A 19,709-nucleotide genomic window follows, 5' to 3' on the forward strand; every position below is an offset into this window, starting at 1 on the left:
GATGCAATCAAAGAATTGGAGACACAAATCTGTGATTCCTGTAAAAATGTCACAGGAGGGTTTTTTTCTAATGAGGTAATTGATCTTAAACTGCTGAATTCTCTTAAAATTAGTTTAAAGATAAGAACATTTAGTTTAACCATCGACTACACTTACTAATTGTAGGTGTCCTCTTTCTGAAATCTCCTGCCTGGAAACTGCAATATCTGCATTTACATGCTAAAGAACATAATCCTTATTGTGATAATCCCTCATTATGCGGCTGAATGTCACAGCGCTCTAATTTATAACAAACACAATATCACAGAAACTACAGAGTTGATAGGATTCTGGTCGAGGTGTTTTAGATTTTACATATTTATTTAAACAAAAGCGGTATTTAAAATAAAAAATCCCACAGAAAATGAAATTAAATGAGTAGAGTAGAGTTTGTTCTGTATATCGTAAACAAATATTAATTTCACAGTCATACGGCGTGATAAACGTGCTTAGTGCCCGTGGAACGCATACTTGTATATTCTATGTACAGTTTATATGCAACATTATGTCAACATGACCAAATTTAAACACACATGTGTTCCATATTTCAGATGGTTCGTCCTTTTTTATTGATGCATTATTCTGCTGTTTATGTGAAATCTAATGATGTCTCATCAACGCGCGCGTGTGTGCGTGTGCGTGTGTGTGTGTGTTGGGGGCAACAATGTGTGCGTATCTCAAAGCTTAGAGGTTGTTGTTCAAACTAGAAAACTGTTGTTGAGAAACTCTGCCCCCTGCTGTTGTTCCAGCAGGGGGCAGAGTTTCTCCAGCCTACGGTAATTAATTAATTAATTTATATAGAATCTTTAACAATCAACAACGCCGTTCATTTTCCAGAATTCCTGACCCCAGGAAAACCTCAATTCCAACAGGAAGTAATCCTGAGCAGGACCAGGCTCACTTAGGGGGACTTCCTGCTGATTGGAGATGGAAAAGAGAGTTCAAATCTATTTGTTTTTATGTGATACAGAATGAGATTCAAGAGTCTCAGTATACACAGATAGTTTAATGCATAATACATTTACAATATTTTACATGAATATATACTGTATGTGTAAGGCAGGTAAAAGATATTTGGTACGTTCCTCAGTTTCCTGGTAACAAACAGAAAACACTTGAAAAATACACTTCTGACATTTCCTAATCTCTGCATTCACAGATATGCAGCAGGGTTTATTTCCCTTTTTGTAAATCAACTCTTATGTACAGTTATTGATTCTATGTACACTGTGCTTATTTACACACACACACACACACACACACACACACACACACACACACACGCACACACACAAAGGCATGTATGGAGATTTTCCCTTAAAGTCCAACCTGTTAGAATATTTGAAAGTATGAAAATACAGTTTGTAATTATTATTTAGTAAAGTGCACCGCAAAAGTTTTTTGGTTTAATAATTGTTGCCCTGTTTGTTTCCCACAAAAACGAAGAACAATGTCGGACTCTCCGATTCTTCCTCGGAACATCAGAAAAATTCCAGTTTGGCTGATTTGTGTCTTTTTATTAAAAAAAGAACGTCTGACACCACGACTCCGCTCAAAGTTCCTGGAGCTCTGCTCTCTCTGTCCCCGTCGAAGCAGAACAAGTGCGCGTGTCGGATAAAAACGTCCCTCCTCATCGCTTCCCCTCTCACTTCTGGTCGCTGACCGAACAGTCGACGGCGATGATGTCCTGTAGCTCTGTGATTTTCATCATCTCCTCAGGGATCTCCACCTCTGTCGGGATCTTCAGCTCCTCGGGGATCTTCTCTGTGGACGAGCTGTGGCTGGACAGTTTGTCCATCTCGTCCTCCATCTCGGAGATGCGCTCGGCGACGCAGTGGGCCGTGAGCCGGGCCTCGGGGTCGTGGTCCCAGCATTCCATGATGGTGCCGCACATCATGGCCACGCCCTGTAGGGGGCAGCCAAGTGCAGAAGTGAGGTTACACTTGTCCACACAAATGAAAGAACATGAATTTCAGAGTTTTCTTCTGACCTGGTGTCTGAGCCAGGTGTCGGGGATCTCAGGCCTTCCTCTGTCTCTCAGCACGTTGTCCTTCATGCTCTCCACACAGGGGTGCTCTCGCACTTTGGAGCCATAGGCAGGCTCATAGTCCTTCACCTCTGCAGACACAAACCAGGTTCATCAGGACACGATGCAGAGCAACACAACGACGCACCACGTGAGGGAAGCAGGTGCCTGCTGAGCATCCTGGCACCAGGTCTTTGCCCCTCAATCATTCAGCTGCCACCTGACGCAGACGGTTGGAAATAGGACGGTCATTTAGCATGTTTCTGAGGGAGGATTGTTGTTGCCCTGGCACACGGCTGAGTCTAAAAACAACACGCTCTGTGCTAACGAGCAATTACAGTCGCAACCCCAGACACCAAAATCATAATCTGCAAGAGAGGGAGAGAGAGGGAGAGAGAGAGAGAGCTTTGGAACTTTGGGGAATGAAAAACAAAGTTCTGGGATCAGGTCCAGATGTCATGAAACTGAACTCACAACAGCTGCACTCGGTCTCGAGGAGGCTTTCGGGATCTCACAGATGTTGTGAAATGAGACACTATTTCCTGCAAAGTTATCTGAGGGACTGGGGGTGGGCACGAGCGTGCTGCCCCTCCTGGCAGAACCGACCGCCTTCACTTTGTGTGGACTCTAGTTTAAGTATATTTTGCAGTTCTGGTCCTGCTGTGCTCCTTCACACATGTTAATCTGAGCTAAAAATGGTTCAACAACAGTCTTAACAGATCCCTAATTAGTGTCATTTGGAATGCTCTTGGTTATAGTTTTCTGAAAATGGTACATTCCTAATAAAGAGCTTTGCTTTCGGGGTTTATTCATGGTGCACAACTCTAAGCTGCTAACAAAGCTACCAGAGCAACATGGCAACAGCTTGACTGGAAGCGCCCCCTGCTGGCTGGACCCGGCATATGCTGTAAATCCGTCCCACACTGCAGTAGTAGACACCAGATGAGGTCGTGACAGCAACAGTCAATGGCTGGTACTGTCACACTAATGCGCTGTGGATCAAGTGCCACAATTGTTTGATTGTACACGGATCAGAAACCCAGTTGTTTCATTTAAGTCAGGCCCCTGCTGCCTGCTGCAGGAAGTGAGGCAGGAGGGCAGTGCTTGGACAGGAAGTTGGAAGGCTGGAATCGGGAATGGCTTTGCAAGGCCCTCACTTCCTGTTTTTGACATGTGGAACTTCCCCTGGTTCCTTAAGTATCTAAAACAAGACCCTGCTCCTCCTGCTCTCAGAACAGAACATCAAGGCACATCAAAGCGTGTCTGCACACCAAAGCTGAGAAAAGGGTGTCACTTGATACTGATGACAACTCGGTCTCGCGCTCATGAATCATATAAACTGGAAGCAGCGCTGCAGATCTGCAAAGGGCCAATCTGCTCCCCGACAGCAGGTCTGGGTGTCTGAAAGATATGAGAGGAATTTTGTCCTCAGTTCAGGAACAGATTTCACAACAGTCTGCAACCGACTCCCTCACACTGTCTGGGGCCTGTGGTGTATCTGGTTTTTCCAATCTAAGGAGTGGGAATAGGTTTAGGGCAGTTTCCTTTTTAGATTATCTGTCTGAAAACTTTGTGGCCTGGAGGTCAGCAGGAGTCTCTGCGGTTGGATACAGTGTCTGAGACCTGCTATCTAAAAAAAGAAGCAGCTCCACGTTTGGCACCCAGCAGGGTATCAACCTGTTAGCTTACGAAGCTAATTCACTCTGCAAATTCATTCAGATGGTCCAAGTGTTTTGATATGTCTGATGGCTGTTTTCAGTGTAAAAATTTTTACTTTTGCTTTTAGTTGCGTGTGATTATTTGCCAATGATCCAAAACAAGCTTGTCCTCCCTGAAGCACGATCATTCCTGGTTGTGTTTGGAGTTTAAAAAAGGAAAGCGCTGCAGACAGACCCAAGCCTGGCTTCAAACTCCAGGCTAAACTCAGCTAAGGTTGTTGCATTTGGCCTCAGCTCCAAACTCACGGTCTTTGTTGCAGCGTACTACAACCATCACGCAGCCGGTGCCAAAGACGCAGACCACAGGGGTTTAACTTGGTGGTGTACCGCCTCTGCTTCCTGCTCTGGTCCCCTCTTTTGCCACAAACTGAGGCAGAACACGCCGGCCGTACCGCGCCCTGCAGTCTAATTCAGGATATTTCAATAAAAAACTCACACACAGAATGTCCCATAATTGACTACAATAGACACTGGTGTTTTTCCACCCCCCCCCCCCCAACACACACACACACACAACACACAACACACACATTCACTCTCTCTCTTGCACACACATTCACACAGGAATGTGACTGTCTAGTTCTGAATGTCTCAGACTGTCTTGGAAACACGGGAGGAGAGAAGGAGGTCAACCAGAGAGACTCTACTGATACTGCGAGACTGGACCCCCGCTTGTCAATCAGGACATTCTTGAGTCTCTTACAAACTCCAGTCCGGCTCATATCAGAAAACACAGAAATCTGGGTTCAATCACGGTTTACTGCTGCCAGTGAGACCGAATCTGTGATTAGCAGCTGATGCAGTGCGGCGCTGTGGCATCAATCTGCCACCAGGTGTCGCTGTTAACGCCAAACAACAAATTCCTGCCAACAGATCAAAACCTCCGGTTTATCTGCACATTCCTCGTCGGCAACACATGTGAGCATTTCACGAAATGTTCTTTTGGTAGCCTCAGGTTTGATTTGAACAGCTTTTTCTATGGTTTTTCCTTCTTCATCCAGACAAATTGTTGTCATGTTCCCCCCAGGATGTTTTAAACACATATTCTTTCCCCGCTGACGCAAGCGCACATCCATCTGAAGCAGGTACAGCATCCTGGATTTTCTACCCAAAGAAGGCGAGTTCAGATCGTCTCTGTCACATAACAGACATTCTTCAGATTCCTGCTGTGGATGTGAAGCGTGGGCCGAGATCCAGCACGGCAGACATGAGCATCAAACAAGACAGGAAGCAACCTTTAATGACATTTCTGCCCTATGTAGGACACATAAACACACAAACACGGTTGTAATTAGATGCTTCAGCATGCTAAATAAAGTGCTAGTTTAGCATTTCCTGCTAATTCAACCATAACAACAGTCCCCTGCACAAACTTATTTCCAAGTCCTGGAGGGACTGAAGAGGTTTGTTTTTCTTCCCTGGTTTTCCAGCAGTTACCCTCCTGTGATTCACCTGTACAGGTCTGCTCATTTCATCTCCATCTGCCTGCGTATCCATCATGGTCAGAACACCATAGCTTTTGTTTGTTCGGAGCATTTCAAGTCAGGAAAAATGTTTTACTTTGAAAGCACGACATCATCACCAGCCAGTGGGCTCATTTGTGCTGAAATCTGACAGCTGCACTGACCTCCAACAGCTTCGCACCTCGACGTCATCTCCCAAAGCACCAGCGCCATGGAGTAGATATCGGCCTGCTTGAAGGACTCAATGTTTTCCAGGTTCAGCCGGGCCTCCAGTACCTCAGGAGCCATGTAACGGGCCGTACCCACCTGCAATGCAAGGCCCAATATTCATCAATATTTGAAACACGGCTAATTTGTTGCTCACTACAGACTAGCGTGCCATCCACACCTTTCACACCTTTCACACGTTCACCAGCAGGTGGAGGCACACAAAAGGTGTAATTACTGCCTATTAAGGGTAAAATAGGAGGATGAGGCAGCGGAACAGAGTTCTCAGGTCTACACCTGGAGACTTGACTGTCAGACAGTCAGTTCCTCTACCGACTGTCTCAGCACGTTCACACCCACGCTCACCTGGCCCAGACAGGAGGTGATGAGTCAGGAACCAGAAAGGCAAAGACAAACATGGAGGCTGACACAGATTCACTGGAGAAAAGTGCCCAGAAGAAATGCCTGCCACAACACAACCTTCACGTCTCTTTTCATTGGTTCTTTCTTGCGATTGTTGTAGTTAAACGTCTAAATCTGGACGGGGGCAGAACACCGTCATCTACTGGAGGATAATGACTTTTGGTACAGCCAGTTGAGCGAAAGATCCGGATAATGACGTGATCATTTGAATTCTGCAGCAAGAGGGTAAAAAACAACATTCCAGGGTCATGTGATCAAGAACATTCATAAAAGTTCCACCCACCTGTCCACTATTGGCCAGATCATCCACAGACAGGCTGCTGTCCAGCTGCAAGCCCAGCCCGAAGTCGCACAGGCAGCACGTCAGGTCGTTCTTCACCAGGATGTTGGAGCTCTTGAGGTCACGGTGGACGATGGCAACCTACAGGTGCGAGAGCGGCGCGGCTCAAATCTCCCTTTCACATTTAGGAAAATCAGCGCTGGCGTTCTACCTTTGGGCGTCCGCAGGGGAGGCGGTCACTGTGGAGGTGAGAGACGCCCCGAGCTAACGAGCTCCCCAGAATCTTAAGCTCCTCCCAGCTGATGATGTTATGCGTCAGGTGTTCCTGGAGATCAAGGCGTTTATGGTTATAAATGCTAATGCTAACGTGTTTATTATCAGTGTAGGCTTTTCTGTGTCGCGTCAGTGGACGGCGGCGTCTTACCTGCAGGTTTCCTCTGGTGTGGAAGGCAGTGATGAGCCAGTACTGCCTCTGAGCCTTTTTCTCCTCGGCTGTAAGGAAGTGGAGGACGTTCTCGTGCCGCAGGTCTGAATTGGAGAAGATGTCCTTCTCATTCTTCCAGGAAGCGTATTCCTCGTACGGGAAGATCTTCACGGCCACCGTTTCAAACTGATCGGAGGCGGCCTGCTTCAACTTAGCCTTGTAGACCTGGGCGAAGCGACCCTTCCCCACCTGCCACGGCAACAATAGTTCAGACTCAAGGAGGAATATTGTCTGCAAGTCAGAGTTTAGACGTTAGAAACATCATTACCAGCTGATCGAGCTCTATTGGCAGCGGTTCCGTGTTGTGGTTCAGGTTGTTGGCGTGCGTGGAGCTGCTGTCAGATCTGTCGTCGTCCATCATGATGACGCAGACGTCACTGCAGTCCAGGCCTCCGCTTTTCGGTTTGCGTTTCTTGATGCTGCTCTTCCACTCTTGGCTGCGCAGGCGTGGCCGGTGCACCCGGTACCAGTAGAACATTCCTGCGATGCCCATCACCAGCAGAGGGAGGAGGCTCACCAGCACCACGGACACCAGGGGGTCGTCGGGAGTCGGATCCACCACTGAAAAAAGGTGGAGGAAGATGAAGTGGTTGGCTAGAGTAGGTGATCTTTGACTGGCTTTGGTGCCTTCAGGATCTGGTGAGTACCATCGGAAATGTCCAAAAAACAGCTGATGTTAACATAAACGCCAAGAGAACAGCATCATGAATATGAATGAGCTTGTAATCAGAATAAAAAAACAAAACAAAAAACGCCCTCTAGTGGCCATTCACTCCAAACAGCCCTCCTATTCCTATTTTCCACTTTAAATGGGTAAATAAAGGGCGTGGATAAATTCTTGTGGGTTCTGATGCAGCGACAGAGGGGAAAAAGTTATAAATTCCGCCAAATTTAACACATTAAAAGGTCACCACACAAGGGATCGAGGAAGTGGACAGAGAGGATATTCGTTAGGCATGACGTTAATGCTGGCATCGAGGCGCGCGTCATCAGACGTAAAAGAAAATCTTGTTTTCTCTTCACACCCAGAGGATAAAAGTTAGCAACACACTAAAATGCTAATGTGCTAGCTGTCTAGTGAATTCTGGACTTCTGGAACCACCTTCTGAGTGGATAAATGGCCTGGTTATACTGGGACAGACTGTATAAAGGCACTGGCTTTCTGGGAGTCCACAGTCTTCACAGACTCCGCCATCACTGCCTCCACTGATTGGGCGCGCCAGCCCGGACTCGACGGCAGCCAACTGTCCGAGATGCAGCGGTGAGAGGGAAACAGTTGGCAGGCTGTGTGGCTCCAGTTGGCCGTACTGGTCTCCTGTACTGGGCACCTCTTCAAAGACCGACTCATTCGCTTTAACCGTAAATTGAGGGAATGACCAGTCAAAAAGTCACTCTGCACCTTTGCCACATTCACATTTTCCACACGTGCACTTTCTGTCGTTTGCACATGTTTCATCTAATAAATTACCTGCAAAATCTGATCCGTTTCCTTTATTTTCTCTTTTTAAGATGACGAAACTGTGCGGCAGATTAGCAGCACCAGTGTGTGTCTGCTTCTGACAGCTGCACCGAGCTGCTCAGGGGTAAAAATATAACGTCTTCATTTTGCAGTCCAGCATCTGTGTATAATTGTCAGGCAGCAAATCCTTTTTTTCTTTTTTCTTTGACTGTGTTGGAGGGAGCTGCAGGTGCAATAAATCAACATACACTGAGAAATTTTTAGATTTGAAACAACTTCAAATGTCTGGTTGTAAAGAGGGTTTTAGAAAAAGCAGACAGTCAGACAGAACCTCTCAAATTCCAGCTCTGTGTGTGTGTGTGTGTGCGTGTGCGTGTGTGTGTGTGTGTGTGTGTGTGTGTGTGTGTGTGTGTGTGTGTGTGTGTGTGTGTGGGGCTGGTGCAACTACTCCCAGGGTTTTCAGACTGCCCGGAGAGTTTTGAGGTTTTAGGTTTATTTGCGTTTTAACCATGATTATAGTGTATTTGTGTGCGTATGTGTGTGTGAGTACCAAAATACTCATTCTCCTATCAAAGTGAGGACATTTTTGCTGGTCATCAAAGCTGTTAAAGGGTTAAGACCTGTTTTAAAGGTTGAGGTTAGAATTTGATTTAGATCAGGGGTTAGTTGGGATGGTTAAGGAGCTGGGGAATGCATTATGCCTACAAAAGACCTCACAAGGTAACAACTACAAGCACACGCATGTGAGCGTGCGTGCGCCTTTGTGCCTGTGTGTGTGTGTGTATCGGTGTGTTTGAAGCAAAGGCCAAAACAAAGTGGAAATCGGAATCGTGCAGCCTTTTCCGATCAGCACGCCAGCAAGTTCTCCTGCGGCATTCGACTAATTTTCACACATCATTTGGAGTAATAGAGAGATCTTGACTCCAGCCTGTAATTAAGTGTGCGTGTGCGTGTGTGCGCACATGTGTGACTCACGCTCGTAACCGTCCCGCCAGTTGTTAATTACTTGGGTGCTCGCAGTGTGTTTGGTGAATAACAAAAGCATCAGATATTTAAAAGGACCCGAGGTTGCTGCAGGAAGGACAGAAGCAGACGTGAGTTCATGCTGAAAACAGGTGATGGGAGGAGAGACGGCGCAGAGATGGGAGCCGGTACACACACAGAGGAGGCTGCTGTGGGAATGATCACGGCCCAATTCATTTAGTTCTGTCTTCGGATTTTGGAAAATGATTATTCCTTCAGAGGACAGAGGACATTCCAGCCGAGTTGCCTCTGTGTTGACGTCAGTTTTATGCCGCTGTTATCAGGGAAAGCCAGACGGTGTCAATCATAACTCTTATGAACCATCGTAAAATCATAAAATCCCGTCTGATGTGAATGAAGTTGATCCTTTACGCTCTTTAAGGGGGAAATTTTTGACTCCCTTTGTTTACTCTACCAAGCTGTCATTTCCCTCCTCAGATGCTGTGTTTAAATAACTTCATAACGGTGCGTTTACGCCCCTTAACGTATTTAAATAACCCGTCCTTACGCGGCGCCGTTGCTTTATGTGCGTAGGTACTCGTTATGGTAACAGCACCGCTTTTATGAGCCAGACTGCTTCATAAACACGGCTCCTATCGGCTGGCCTCCTATCGTCCTGCTAGTCTTACACCTCTTTATGCATCTTCCAGGCAGCCTGCTTGAGTCATTCCTCTAAAAAGCCATCCTGTGAGTCACAGAGCGTCCGCTGCCTCACGCTGCAGCCAAGGTTCAGCTTTTAAAGAGGAACTATAAAAATATAGGAATGCAAATATGGCCAGAGCCTCTTTATGCAGCTCTGCATCGTCTTTTCCTCCCTGCAGCCTGGGTTCATCTCACTGGTTGTTTGTTAGCAATCCTCTTTATTTTTAACTCCTCTTCCTCGATCGGCTAGCTAAAAGTGGCTCTTGATTTCCACACTGGGTCACGAGGAAGGTTACATTCATCTTAGAGGGGTCAGAAAATAAACAATATCGGGTGACGTTGGTGCCAAACACACAGGCGCGTGGTTTGATCTGGACTGGGACTCATGGCAACCTTGGGCTGATTCCTCACATTCCGCTTCTCCGAGCACGTGAGACTGACTTTCAGTCTGACAGCTCACCAGACTAATTACAGGCTAATTACAGAGCAAAACAGGCCATTTGCCTGCGATATTAACGCTCCTGAATACATGGGATCATTACTGTTGGTCCTGGGCAGGCAGGTTGATGAAAGCCTGCGTCTTTAGGTCCAGCTCCAGATACATTTTACTTACAGACAAGCATTTCTTTGCCATTTCCACTTTGATTAGCCTCAACTTCTGACTGGTGACACTGGTGACACAGGTGTGTCAGACATTGCTGCAATGTTGGATGATTGTTCCTTTCACAGCAGCAGCTAATAATTCTTAAAAGGAGTCTTTTCGTTGAGCGTGTCCTTCAGAGACCTCCTGTTCCGGCCTCTCGACACTGAACTTTATGTTCCGAATGATTTACCTCTTCATGTGTCAGCAGGGGCGTGGCTGTCATGTTCACACCCACGTGTAGAAAGTTTAGATGATAACAGACTCGTTCAAGCAGCAAACCGCAACTGACCGACAGGCACGTCAAAAAATGCAACACCGCCGGAGGACAAAGGGAGGCATTCGCGGAGAAATAAGTTGTGGTCCAGTTCCAGTAAACAAACAAGAACTTCCTGCTGCATGAGTCCTCAATGGGAGGAAGGAACAGCAGCCCTCCAGACTCTCGCTGCATGTATGGGCGTGAGGATTATAACTGTTGTTGTGGTCCCTTTGGTGGGTGGAGTGAATTACATCTGAAGCGTAATTAAGTTAAACTTAAACTAAAGAAGAGCCACAGCTAGCCTATGATGTCGGACGTCTGTATCGCGGCCAAATTTCAATCACATGAGGGTTTTAGATTCTCCATTGACTGGCTTTACCTCCCTGGCAGCGAGAGCAGGTGTCTGAATCTAGCAGAGCTGCTCGGCATGTGCAGGAGATGTTTCTGATTTGGGTGAAACACAGACAGGAAACCATGTGTCTGGCTGGCCTGCTTAAGCAGCCCAACACACACACACACACGCACACACATGCACACACACACACACGCACATGCGCACACAGAAGATCATTGATGCACAGATGTGACCACGTTATAGATTTCCTCAATGTAAAGTTTTCCACTTCCTGCTTAAGATTTTCTCACCAAACAACACGGTAGCAAACAGAGTAAACACGCTAACCAGCATCTGCAGTTGGAGGGAAAGTGGGTTGGCGGGGGGCGAGAGGGTGTCGGGGAAAATGGAAGATCTGGTGACGGATAACATAACTTGTTTAATCATTGGCAGGTGATGTAAAGAAAGCATGCTGCGGTGGCGCCTTACTCAGCATACAAAGGGTTTATCAGCAACTCAGATAAGAGCTTTTACAACTTTCAACCACACGTGTGAGGGCGACAAACAAAGTTCCTCTACGCAGATGGGTTCTCTGGTTTGATCCTCTTCTGCGTTGTTACATCAAAAAACAAAGTTTGAATCAATAGTGCAAAAGGTATGAGGGTCTTGGTCGCCCTCTAGTGTTTGGGTGCAGTAGAAATTAATCTCATGGTCCTAAAAATTCTTTTACACCTTTGGCTTTACATGAGGTGCAGCCTGCCCCCAGTCTGCCCCAGACCTACTGATGGGGCTTTATCTCCCTTGTGGAGATCCTTCTTTGGATGTAATTTCAGGAGGAGTTCAGGCAGACGCGCTTAAACCAGACTCAGAAGCTCAAGATGAAGAAGAGCTCATTTGCATCTATTGATGCAGAAACACGATGGGTTTCATCTTTTTCTCTCTATACTTGACAGCAATGCAAATGTTCACGCCCACAACTTTCAGAACAGCTCAGCTAGATGTCATTGCTAATTCAGGTTACGATACGCACGTGGGTTTGCTAGCGAGTTCGGGAGAAATGCTGAGACTTTTGACCCAGGGAAGGATCGCTAAAGGTTTCCTGCACTCACCGGGAGAGAAGATCAGAAAGTTGTTACACTCCTCCCCCGTGCAGGAGCAGACCTGAACCATTCCACCGGTCGTGTTCTTCTCCTTCATCAAGCAGGCGGAGCTGTTGAAATCATCCAGCATCATGCCGTAAAGTGACTTTGAAGGGTCGTGACACAGAGTCTCGATGGAGAATCCTGTCTCGTTCTTCCTCCTGAGGAATAGATGAGCACAGAGTAAGTCACACCTTCACATGCTAACACAGGTTCCTGAGCTCGGGGACCTACCAGAGGGCCACGCAGATTTCTTCAGCGGAGGGGCAGATGGATGTGATGGAGCAGTTGGATGTGCACGTCCCCGTCCCGCTGCAGTTAGAGGATTCAACATCGCAGAACTTACAGAGCTGGTTCATCGGGAAGAAGCTGGGCATACCTGTGGGAATATTCAGGGGAGGAAATGTTAGGGATGAGGTTTCTGAATAGTGTTGTTACCCTCATCTCATACGGGAGCTTTACCTCCTCTCATTTGTTTTTCATATTACATTTTACAGACGATTAAACAGTTCAACTCTGTCGATTCCCAGCATCAGACACTGACTTCTGGAGTACATACTATGTTTCCTGGAGGAAGGAGACGGTTCATTAATGTTCAGTGATGGTAAAATATCTCCTCCTGTCGGCTCACTGCTGCCTCTTCAGGCAACATCAGGCACATTTTTGCTTGAAAATCTTGTAAATCTGTACTATGCTGCAGGTGTCCAGATGTTACCTGGGCTACTGGTGAAGCGATTCCAGGATAAAATGACCGAAAATAGGCCACCGCCTTGCACAGGGACCAACACAGGCAACACGGACGGAGCCCAACAACCAACTACACTACAGCAGTTTTTCAGATCGGACTATTTCAGACACTTGACCAAAAACCTCGAGGAATGTTTGTGCCTTCAAACACAGAAAGAGGCAATAAATCAGACTCTCCCTTTTAGTTGTTTCATCCGCAAATGCAATAAAAACAGGATGTGGAGGGAGGTGGTGTGAATTCAGAAGATTTTCCAGAGAAGAAACTCAGTGTACAAATTTGTAAAAGTTTAGCCAGTGATTCACCACGTCTCTGCGAAAACATGCCCGGCATGACGAAGTTGGTTAATTATAAACACTCTTCTTTGGTGTCGTTTATTTATGCTAATTCATTATGTGAATTCAGCGCCCTTGATATATAGCTGACGCTGCAGGTCTGTCTGGACATGGCCTGACATGGCGCAGCAGGTTGGGGGCTGCCTGGCCGGGATGAAGGGGGGGGGGGGGGTTCTTATCCACATCGTCCTCCTTAGATTTGAGCTGCTGCTGCTTCTCTGATTTATCTCGCTCCACAGCCTGTTCAGACCTGCCCTCCAGTTCCTGCATGCCGGCGAGAGAACTCAGTCTAGGAAGAGCTCGAGGTCAACTCAACGCCACCTGGGTTAAACGGGGCCCCTGAGTCCGTCTCTTGTGTTCAGACGTTCAGATGTTGACTTCTAGAACCAGGACAAACTCCTTCAGTCGGGACCTTCAGGTCAAACCCCTGAGTTGCTGGTTCTGCTTCATTTGTCAGAGCGTTGTTCTGGTTTGGTCAAGAAATCACCTCTGACTGCGTGAACTATGACTGGATAATAAAGCTTCTGTGAGCACAATGGCGGTAGGAACGGTTAATAAATGCAGCATGATCAATTTCTACAGGGTCCTCCTCCAGTTCCTTGTGTTCAACCTCTGTGAAACTAACCAGCAGAACATTTGAGCGGATCAGATCACCTGACACCTCCATTTTTGTTAATGGTTGACTCTAAATCTTGCATGCCACCCTTTCATGAACGGCTCCGGAGGGATCTGATCTCCATGCAAACAACGACAGGCCGCGCACGTCTGAGATCCAAGACGCAGTCAAAACACTTGCGTGCGGCGCAGTCAGCGCTATCGGGACATCGCCCCACACGGCGGCTCTGGGACCAGGACCGCAGCGGTTCAGACGAGGACGCCACGCTTCACTTGCCCCATTTTTCATCACGATCTCATCGTCGGCTCCAAACAGATGCCGTGACCTGGTCCGCAAAGGCTGGATTATCCATTCATGGAGTTGATATTCTTTCAAGACGCACTCCGTCGCGTGTGCGGTCTAGGTTGTGACCTCAAATAATTCCCTATAATAAATTACAGAGTAGAGATTCTTCTGTCGGTGTCACGAGACTGTAATTATTTTGTGACGAGTGACAGTCAGATCTTATCTGTGTGTTAATGACAATTAGTGGTTGCGGCGAGAGACAAGTGTGTTGGAAGAGCCAGCGGCCGCAACTTCCCAGAGTCTGTCAACAGGCTGATGGAAGCTGCGGCTTTGGCAACTCACAACTGCACGCCACCAGACACGAGTGTGCACTCAAACTGTTCACTGACATTACGGCAAATGCTGCTTTTATTCTAAACTGACTGACCTAGAAGTGAAGTCCAGCTGTTGCACCGAAGCAACAGTGGCAGGGAGAAAACGTCTGACGGGGAGAAAGGTTGACCACGACGCACGAGAAGTCACGGTGCACGAGAAGTCACGGTGCACGAGAAGTCACGGTGCACGAGCTCTGAACAAATCCAGCCTAGCTGTGGGGGTTAATGCTGGCCGGCCCGAGGTCGACCAGGGGGGCGTCTCAGGCAGCAGCAGCATTAATCACTGCGGTCGGTGTATAACACAGGAAGTCGTGGCCACGGCGGAGGAGAACAGGTGATGCATGTAAATCAGCTCACTGCTGCAACTCAACTTTCCTCTAAGGAGGGAAACGGTGCATTAAGGTTTGTGATGGATCCACTCTTCCAGCTGCCGGACTAATCGGATTTGGACTCCTGAGGGGGCTGTAACTACCAGGTGAGATCGCTCCGCTCTCCTACGGGGGGAGAACTTTCCTACTGTGACCTGCTCAGACCGATGAACATCCTCCATAAAGAATCGACAGTTACCTGAGGAGCCCCAGTAGAAGATGAGGCATGTTCCATAACATCCACAGGCCTAAAGATGCTACTCGAGCTGGAATAATCAGAGATTTTAAGAAGGAACTGCAAGTGGCAGACACAGCACCGGTGCCATAAACATTAATATAAAAATTACACTTTGACTGGAATTTGGTTGATTTTGCAGCATCAAATTTCAGGTCTATCAATCATCTGGACCAGCAGAGAAACTTGGGTCCAGGTTCTGGTATGTTGGCGTGTTTGATACCAGCATAACTCAACTGATCTGGATGAAATTTGACATCTGGCTGTGGAACGACCAAAGGAATGAGTTGATTTACTCTCAACTGTGAATCCAACTTCTGGATCTGCATCAGCTCAAAGGCAGAATTTCATGAAATTCAGAAGGTATTGAAGAAAGAATGAAAAACTGCTTTTAGGTATGTTAAAAATGTTGAACCTCAGAGAAGTCTGAGCTGATTTAAAATCCAAATTTGTGCCTTGTGAACGTCCAGCTCTCCAAAACCACCCCCTGCCGCCTGCTTTTCCACTTTGAGTGGAGGATGTGACCTCACGGTGGACGGGAGGAGGAAACCCGACCTGACCCAAGGACAGGAAGAGCTGCAGAAATCTGCTCCAGTCGGGTCGGAAAAAGTGGAAAGACTGCTCACACTTTTCTTTTCTTTTTTAAACTTTAGTGCGTGAACACAAGCCAAAACAACAGCTGCAGTTTCCACAACCGCGGTGGTAACCTGCGTTAGCGCCGAGCTCCGCGTCATTTGACTGTTGACAGGATGCACGTGGAGCGCAGCTGAAACTAACACACAGAAGCCGCAGAAGCTGCAGCATCCACGTGCCGCAGATTTAATCCTCTATCAATGTTTTTGCTTGCTGACCTTCATGCTTCTCACCTGTGTGCACCTCTGACTCCCAGCACATTTAGAGCCCCCCTCCCAGGGCCAAGCAGGTGTGGATCGTTACTCTAGCATAAATCTCCACCTGCTCCATCTGCATTCAGGCTTGGAGTCTGGAATCTGGATCAGGATCTTAAATCAAATCTTCCTTTTTCCACAGGTTCTGGGTCTTTGAGCGGCCTAAAAGTGATTCAGCAGAGGTTCACCTGTGCAATTGTGCTAACAGAGAATCAACGTCTAAAAAAACCTGAAACGGCAACATTAGTCTTCAGCCGAAAGTGTCCCAAACGAGGGGAGACAACTGGCAGAAGGCCGTGCGAGGCAACAGGACTGCCACAGCAGGCGGCTTGGCTCCCTCTCTGCTCCTGAAACTTATCCTCCCACCTCCCAAAGCCCCCTCCTCCCACAGCTTCACTGTAATCCTCTCATTCTTCCCGCCTTCCTCTCACTCAAGTATCCTGCCACCTCTCTTTTCAAGCCTTTCTTTCATGTTTTTGTCCAGAAAAGTCTGAACGACGAGATGCGAGTGGGGGGGGCGGGCTCGCTCAGAGCCGACTAATATGGTCAAAGTCAAAGAGGGACGGCAGAAGAGTGCAAGACCCCTTCTGTCTCCTCTTGAAGCAAACATGGCAGGAATTGGCAGACTCGAGCATGTTGTCTTCCATTTTCTTTTGAAAGTTAATTAATTCATAAAACAATTCAGCTCTAACAGTTTTTTTTAACTTTTATTGGTATTTCTCTGCTGAAAAAAGTAAATGATATTTGACCTCCACCTTTTCTTTGCTAAGCCTTTAAAAAACAAAACGAGATGCGGCTTCTCAAACAATCCCAAGATTCTGGTAGCTTTTTTCCCCAGTATTGACAGTTTTAGTGTCGTGGGTCAGCGAAGGGTTCAGTGCTACACAGTTAGCCTAAACCTAAATATAAAAATGAATAAAGTAATCCCCTTCGCATTTATCAGTGTGACTTTCACTGCATCTCATGAGATTTTGGCTACGGCTCTGTAGGCTGGGAAATGTGCAAAAACAGTCCCTGGAAAGGAAGGAAGAAGGAGCCTTGCCTTCCTGCGACAACCCGCGGAGGTTATCCACATCAACTGAAGGCAAACAAAGAAAGACGAGATTAAAAAACAGGCCCGGTGTTTAGATAACCACAGTGTCAAACTCCTCCGTTACTGGGAGAGCAGAGAGGGTTTCCTGCAGGTCCGAGGTGCTGCGGAGAAGAAGCTTGTGGGTGGAAGCTTGTGTGCCGTGCATGTGTGTGCACGTCTATTTGCGACACATTCGATGCAGCGGGACCACACATTCTTCTGGTATGTGGGATTTCCAGGTTGAAAATAGCCGCCACGGTGGGAGGGGAGAAGAAGAAGGGCAGAGACAGCGAGTGAGGAGCGCGTTGGGTTTAATTATTATTATTATAATCCCACATTCTGCCCAGCTCTGAACCACAGATGGAAGATTCTGTAGGATTCACACCCAAAGTCGCCAAGAAATCTGGTGGAATGTAATCCAGAGTTTCCTTTTCATGTCAGAAAACCGGTAGCGGTTTGCCAATTTACCAACTATTTTAGGCTTAGTTTAGCAGAAAATGCACAGAAAATGTTCTGATTGATTCAAGCTCACCCCAAAGGATCTGTTTTAAAAAGATGACAGATGCGCTTTAAGGTGTGGAGTCAAAGCTAATCACTGTTTATGGGGCGTTCCTGAAATCAAGACGGGGAAAGAGGCACTGGGGGAGATCTTGTCAGTGTTTCAAGTGTTTAAAGCGCCAAATCCTACAGTTCCCATGGTGCATTTCAAACGCACTGAGACAGATCCACGCGACTATTGAGCCATACAGAAAAAGCACAACATAAACAACAAAGCACCTACATCGAGGTGGAACATGCTTCCCCATAAGCAAAAACCTGACTTTAGAGGTGTTTTTGTTAATTCACATGCGCACATACTCCAGACATTATGAGTACATATGAATGAACACTTAAACTTAAGCAGCCCTTTTTGTACATATTCTGTGTTTTTGGGACGATAATTAGGAGGCTGTGTGGGGACTTTATAAAGACGCTGGTGACTTTTACAGCATCATTTACAGACTGCGCACTTCATATCAAAACGCAATGGATCCATGTTAACTTGTTTCCGACCTGTGCCGAATAAAACGTGAACCCCGCAGCTCTAAACACTTTTCTAACCTAGGCTCGATGAAAACTCCTGCGGCGTGTCAAACAGGACAGCTCACGTCAGATGAGTCACCTGTTGCGCGTCGCTGCGGGGCCGTGCGTAACGTGCGGGAAAGTTTTGGCAAGCGCGTCCCGGCGGTGAAGAAGTCTTCAGATCCGCTTCAAACGCACCGAGGAGCGAAGTTTGGAGGCAGAAAGCGACTCACCGGTGGTACCGGAGTCCAGCAGCACCGTCAAGAAGAAAATGGACAGAGATAAAGAGCAGCGCTGATCCTCCATGTTTCCCTCCGCTGGTTCTCATTCACGTCAAATAGTCCGTTCAGAAGGCACGAGGTGTGTCCGCTGAGCTGTGCGCTCCCCTCGGCAGCTGGAGAGTTACTGCGGAACCATCCACACTGTACACACACTGTATACACACCCCCGCACGCTCTATACACACACTGACAGGAAACGAAGGAGGGTGGCAGCTCTCTTTCTCTCTCCACCTCTTTCTCTCTCTCTCTCTCATACACACACACATACACACACAGAAGCACTGATTCTATATGACTTAGTTTTCTTGAATGCTGCCCGTGTGGGAGGTTTAAGTTTATACTTTTCCCCTGATGATCTTCAGCTGTAACTTTCTTGAGTTGATCAGAAATGTGTAATATTGGATTCAATGACTTTAACAGGTCTTATTCGGAGTTTACATGTTCTCCACGTCTGTGTGGGTTTTCCTTCCATTTCCTTCCACATGACCAAAAACATGAACATCGGAGACTCTGTGTGTGTGTGTGTGTGTGTCTGTGTGTGTGTGTGTGTGTGTGTGCCTTTCTGACTCCTAAGTTGTGTAGTCATGTTGCATTTTATGCATCAACTTCAACAGTTTTGACTTTGTTGCCACTGGACACAGGAGATAAAATGGGCGGAGTCACACCTGGACAGCGTTGTTAGCCAGTCACAGCTCCTCTATCACCACTACACTGGTTTGTGAGTGTTCCACATGACCTACAGTCACACTAAGGGGTGTGATTGACAGCTGATGATGAGGGTTGACAGGGTGACGATGTTAGAGCTGCTTAAACCCGTGAAGGTCCCGAACGGGTGGCGTGAAACACTCCCATGCCTGACAACAATGTGGACAGAAATTTGGCCGAGGACGGATCGACGGCCTGGTGGGGAATTAAAAGAATATTTCACTCTGATTCATGTGGTGTCTGCTTTGTTTCTTCTGTCCCAGGCGACACATAAACAGAGACGGCGTGTTTTTGGACCACAGTCATCCTCCTTGTTCGAGCGCTCAGGATAATTGATCCAAGATGAGTTCTGCTGCATCCCAACGAGACATCATCCGTGGAGTCTGGAACCAGAGAGTACTTTGATTTTCTGCTACATTTTAAAATCTCATGGTGCGGCTGGTTGATGTGGGTTGTATTCTCGCTACAGGATGTGTAACACAGACGGCAACGACTGCATCCGCAGCAAAAGAAACCAGACAAAGACTTAATTTATTAAAGAAAATAAGAGCGTCGTCTGCAAACTGCTGCATAGAATAGAGCCCCCAGTCCCCAATGTGGACAGTTGA

The 19,709-nt window shown here is 47.2% G+C and overlaps 1 protein-coding gene across 4 annotated transcripts; it reads right to left on the bottom strand.

Annotated features, from left to right (window-relative positions):
• Positions 1-1,024: 1,024 nt before the first annotated feature.
• On the bottom strand, positions 1,025-18,587 carry tgfbr2b (transforming growth factor beta receptor 2b). 4 transcript variants are annotated; one of them, XM_057046213.1, is made up of 10 exons: positions 18,349-18,587; positions 12,371-12,515; positions 12,107-12,297; positions 6,909-7,201; positions 6,581-6,829; positions 6,368-6,481; positions 6,160-6,297; positions 5,411-5,552; positions 2,030-2,157; positions 1,025-1,945 (listed from the first exon to the last, which is right to left on the bottom strand). In XM_057046213.1, the coding sequence occupies exons 1-10, from the start codon at positions 18,419-18,421 to the stop codon at positions 1,685-1,687; spliced, it is 1,734 nt and encodes a 577-aa protein (XP_056902193.1). In that variant the 5' UTR covers positions 18,422-18,587; the 3' UTR covers positions 1,025-1,684. The 4 variants fall into 4 exon arrangements, with proteins under 4 accessions (XP_056902193.1, XP_056902196.1, XP_056902195.1 ...); XM_057046216.1 differs by lacking the exon at positions 18,349-18,587 and adding an exon at positions 18,216-18,236; XM_057046215.1 differs by lacking the exon at positions 18,349-18,587 and adding an exon at positions 18,155-18,175.
• Positions 18,588-19,709: the final 1,122 nt, after the last annotated feature.

The sequence above is a fragment of the Takifugu flavidus genome, chromosome 10 (genome assembly GCF_003711565.1).
Source record: "Takifugu flavidus isolate HTHZ2018 chromosome 10, ASM371156v2, whole genome shotgun sequence".
Lineage (NCBI taxonomy): Eukaryota > Metazoa > Chordata > Actinopteri > Tetraodontiformes > Tetraodontidae > Takifugu > Takifugu flavidus.

What these genes read in the sequence shown, in the direction of transcription:
- tgfbr2b (XM_057046213.1), bottom strand. Translation starts at nt 18,421, where the DNA reads ATGGAGGATCAGCGCTGCTCTTTATCTCTGTCCATTTTCTTCTTGACG. An exon ending in GAAATCTGCGTGGCCCTCTG is followed by an intron (nt 12,298 to 12,370) that starts GTAGGTCCCCGA and finishes TCTATTCCTCAG; the next exon opens with GAGGAAGAACGAGACAGGAT. An exon ending in CAATAGAGCTCGATCAGCTG is followed by an intron (nt 6,830 to 6,908) that starts GTAATGATGTTT and finishes TTGCCGTGGCAG; the next exon opens with GTGGGGAAGGGTCGCTTCGC.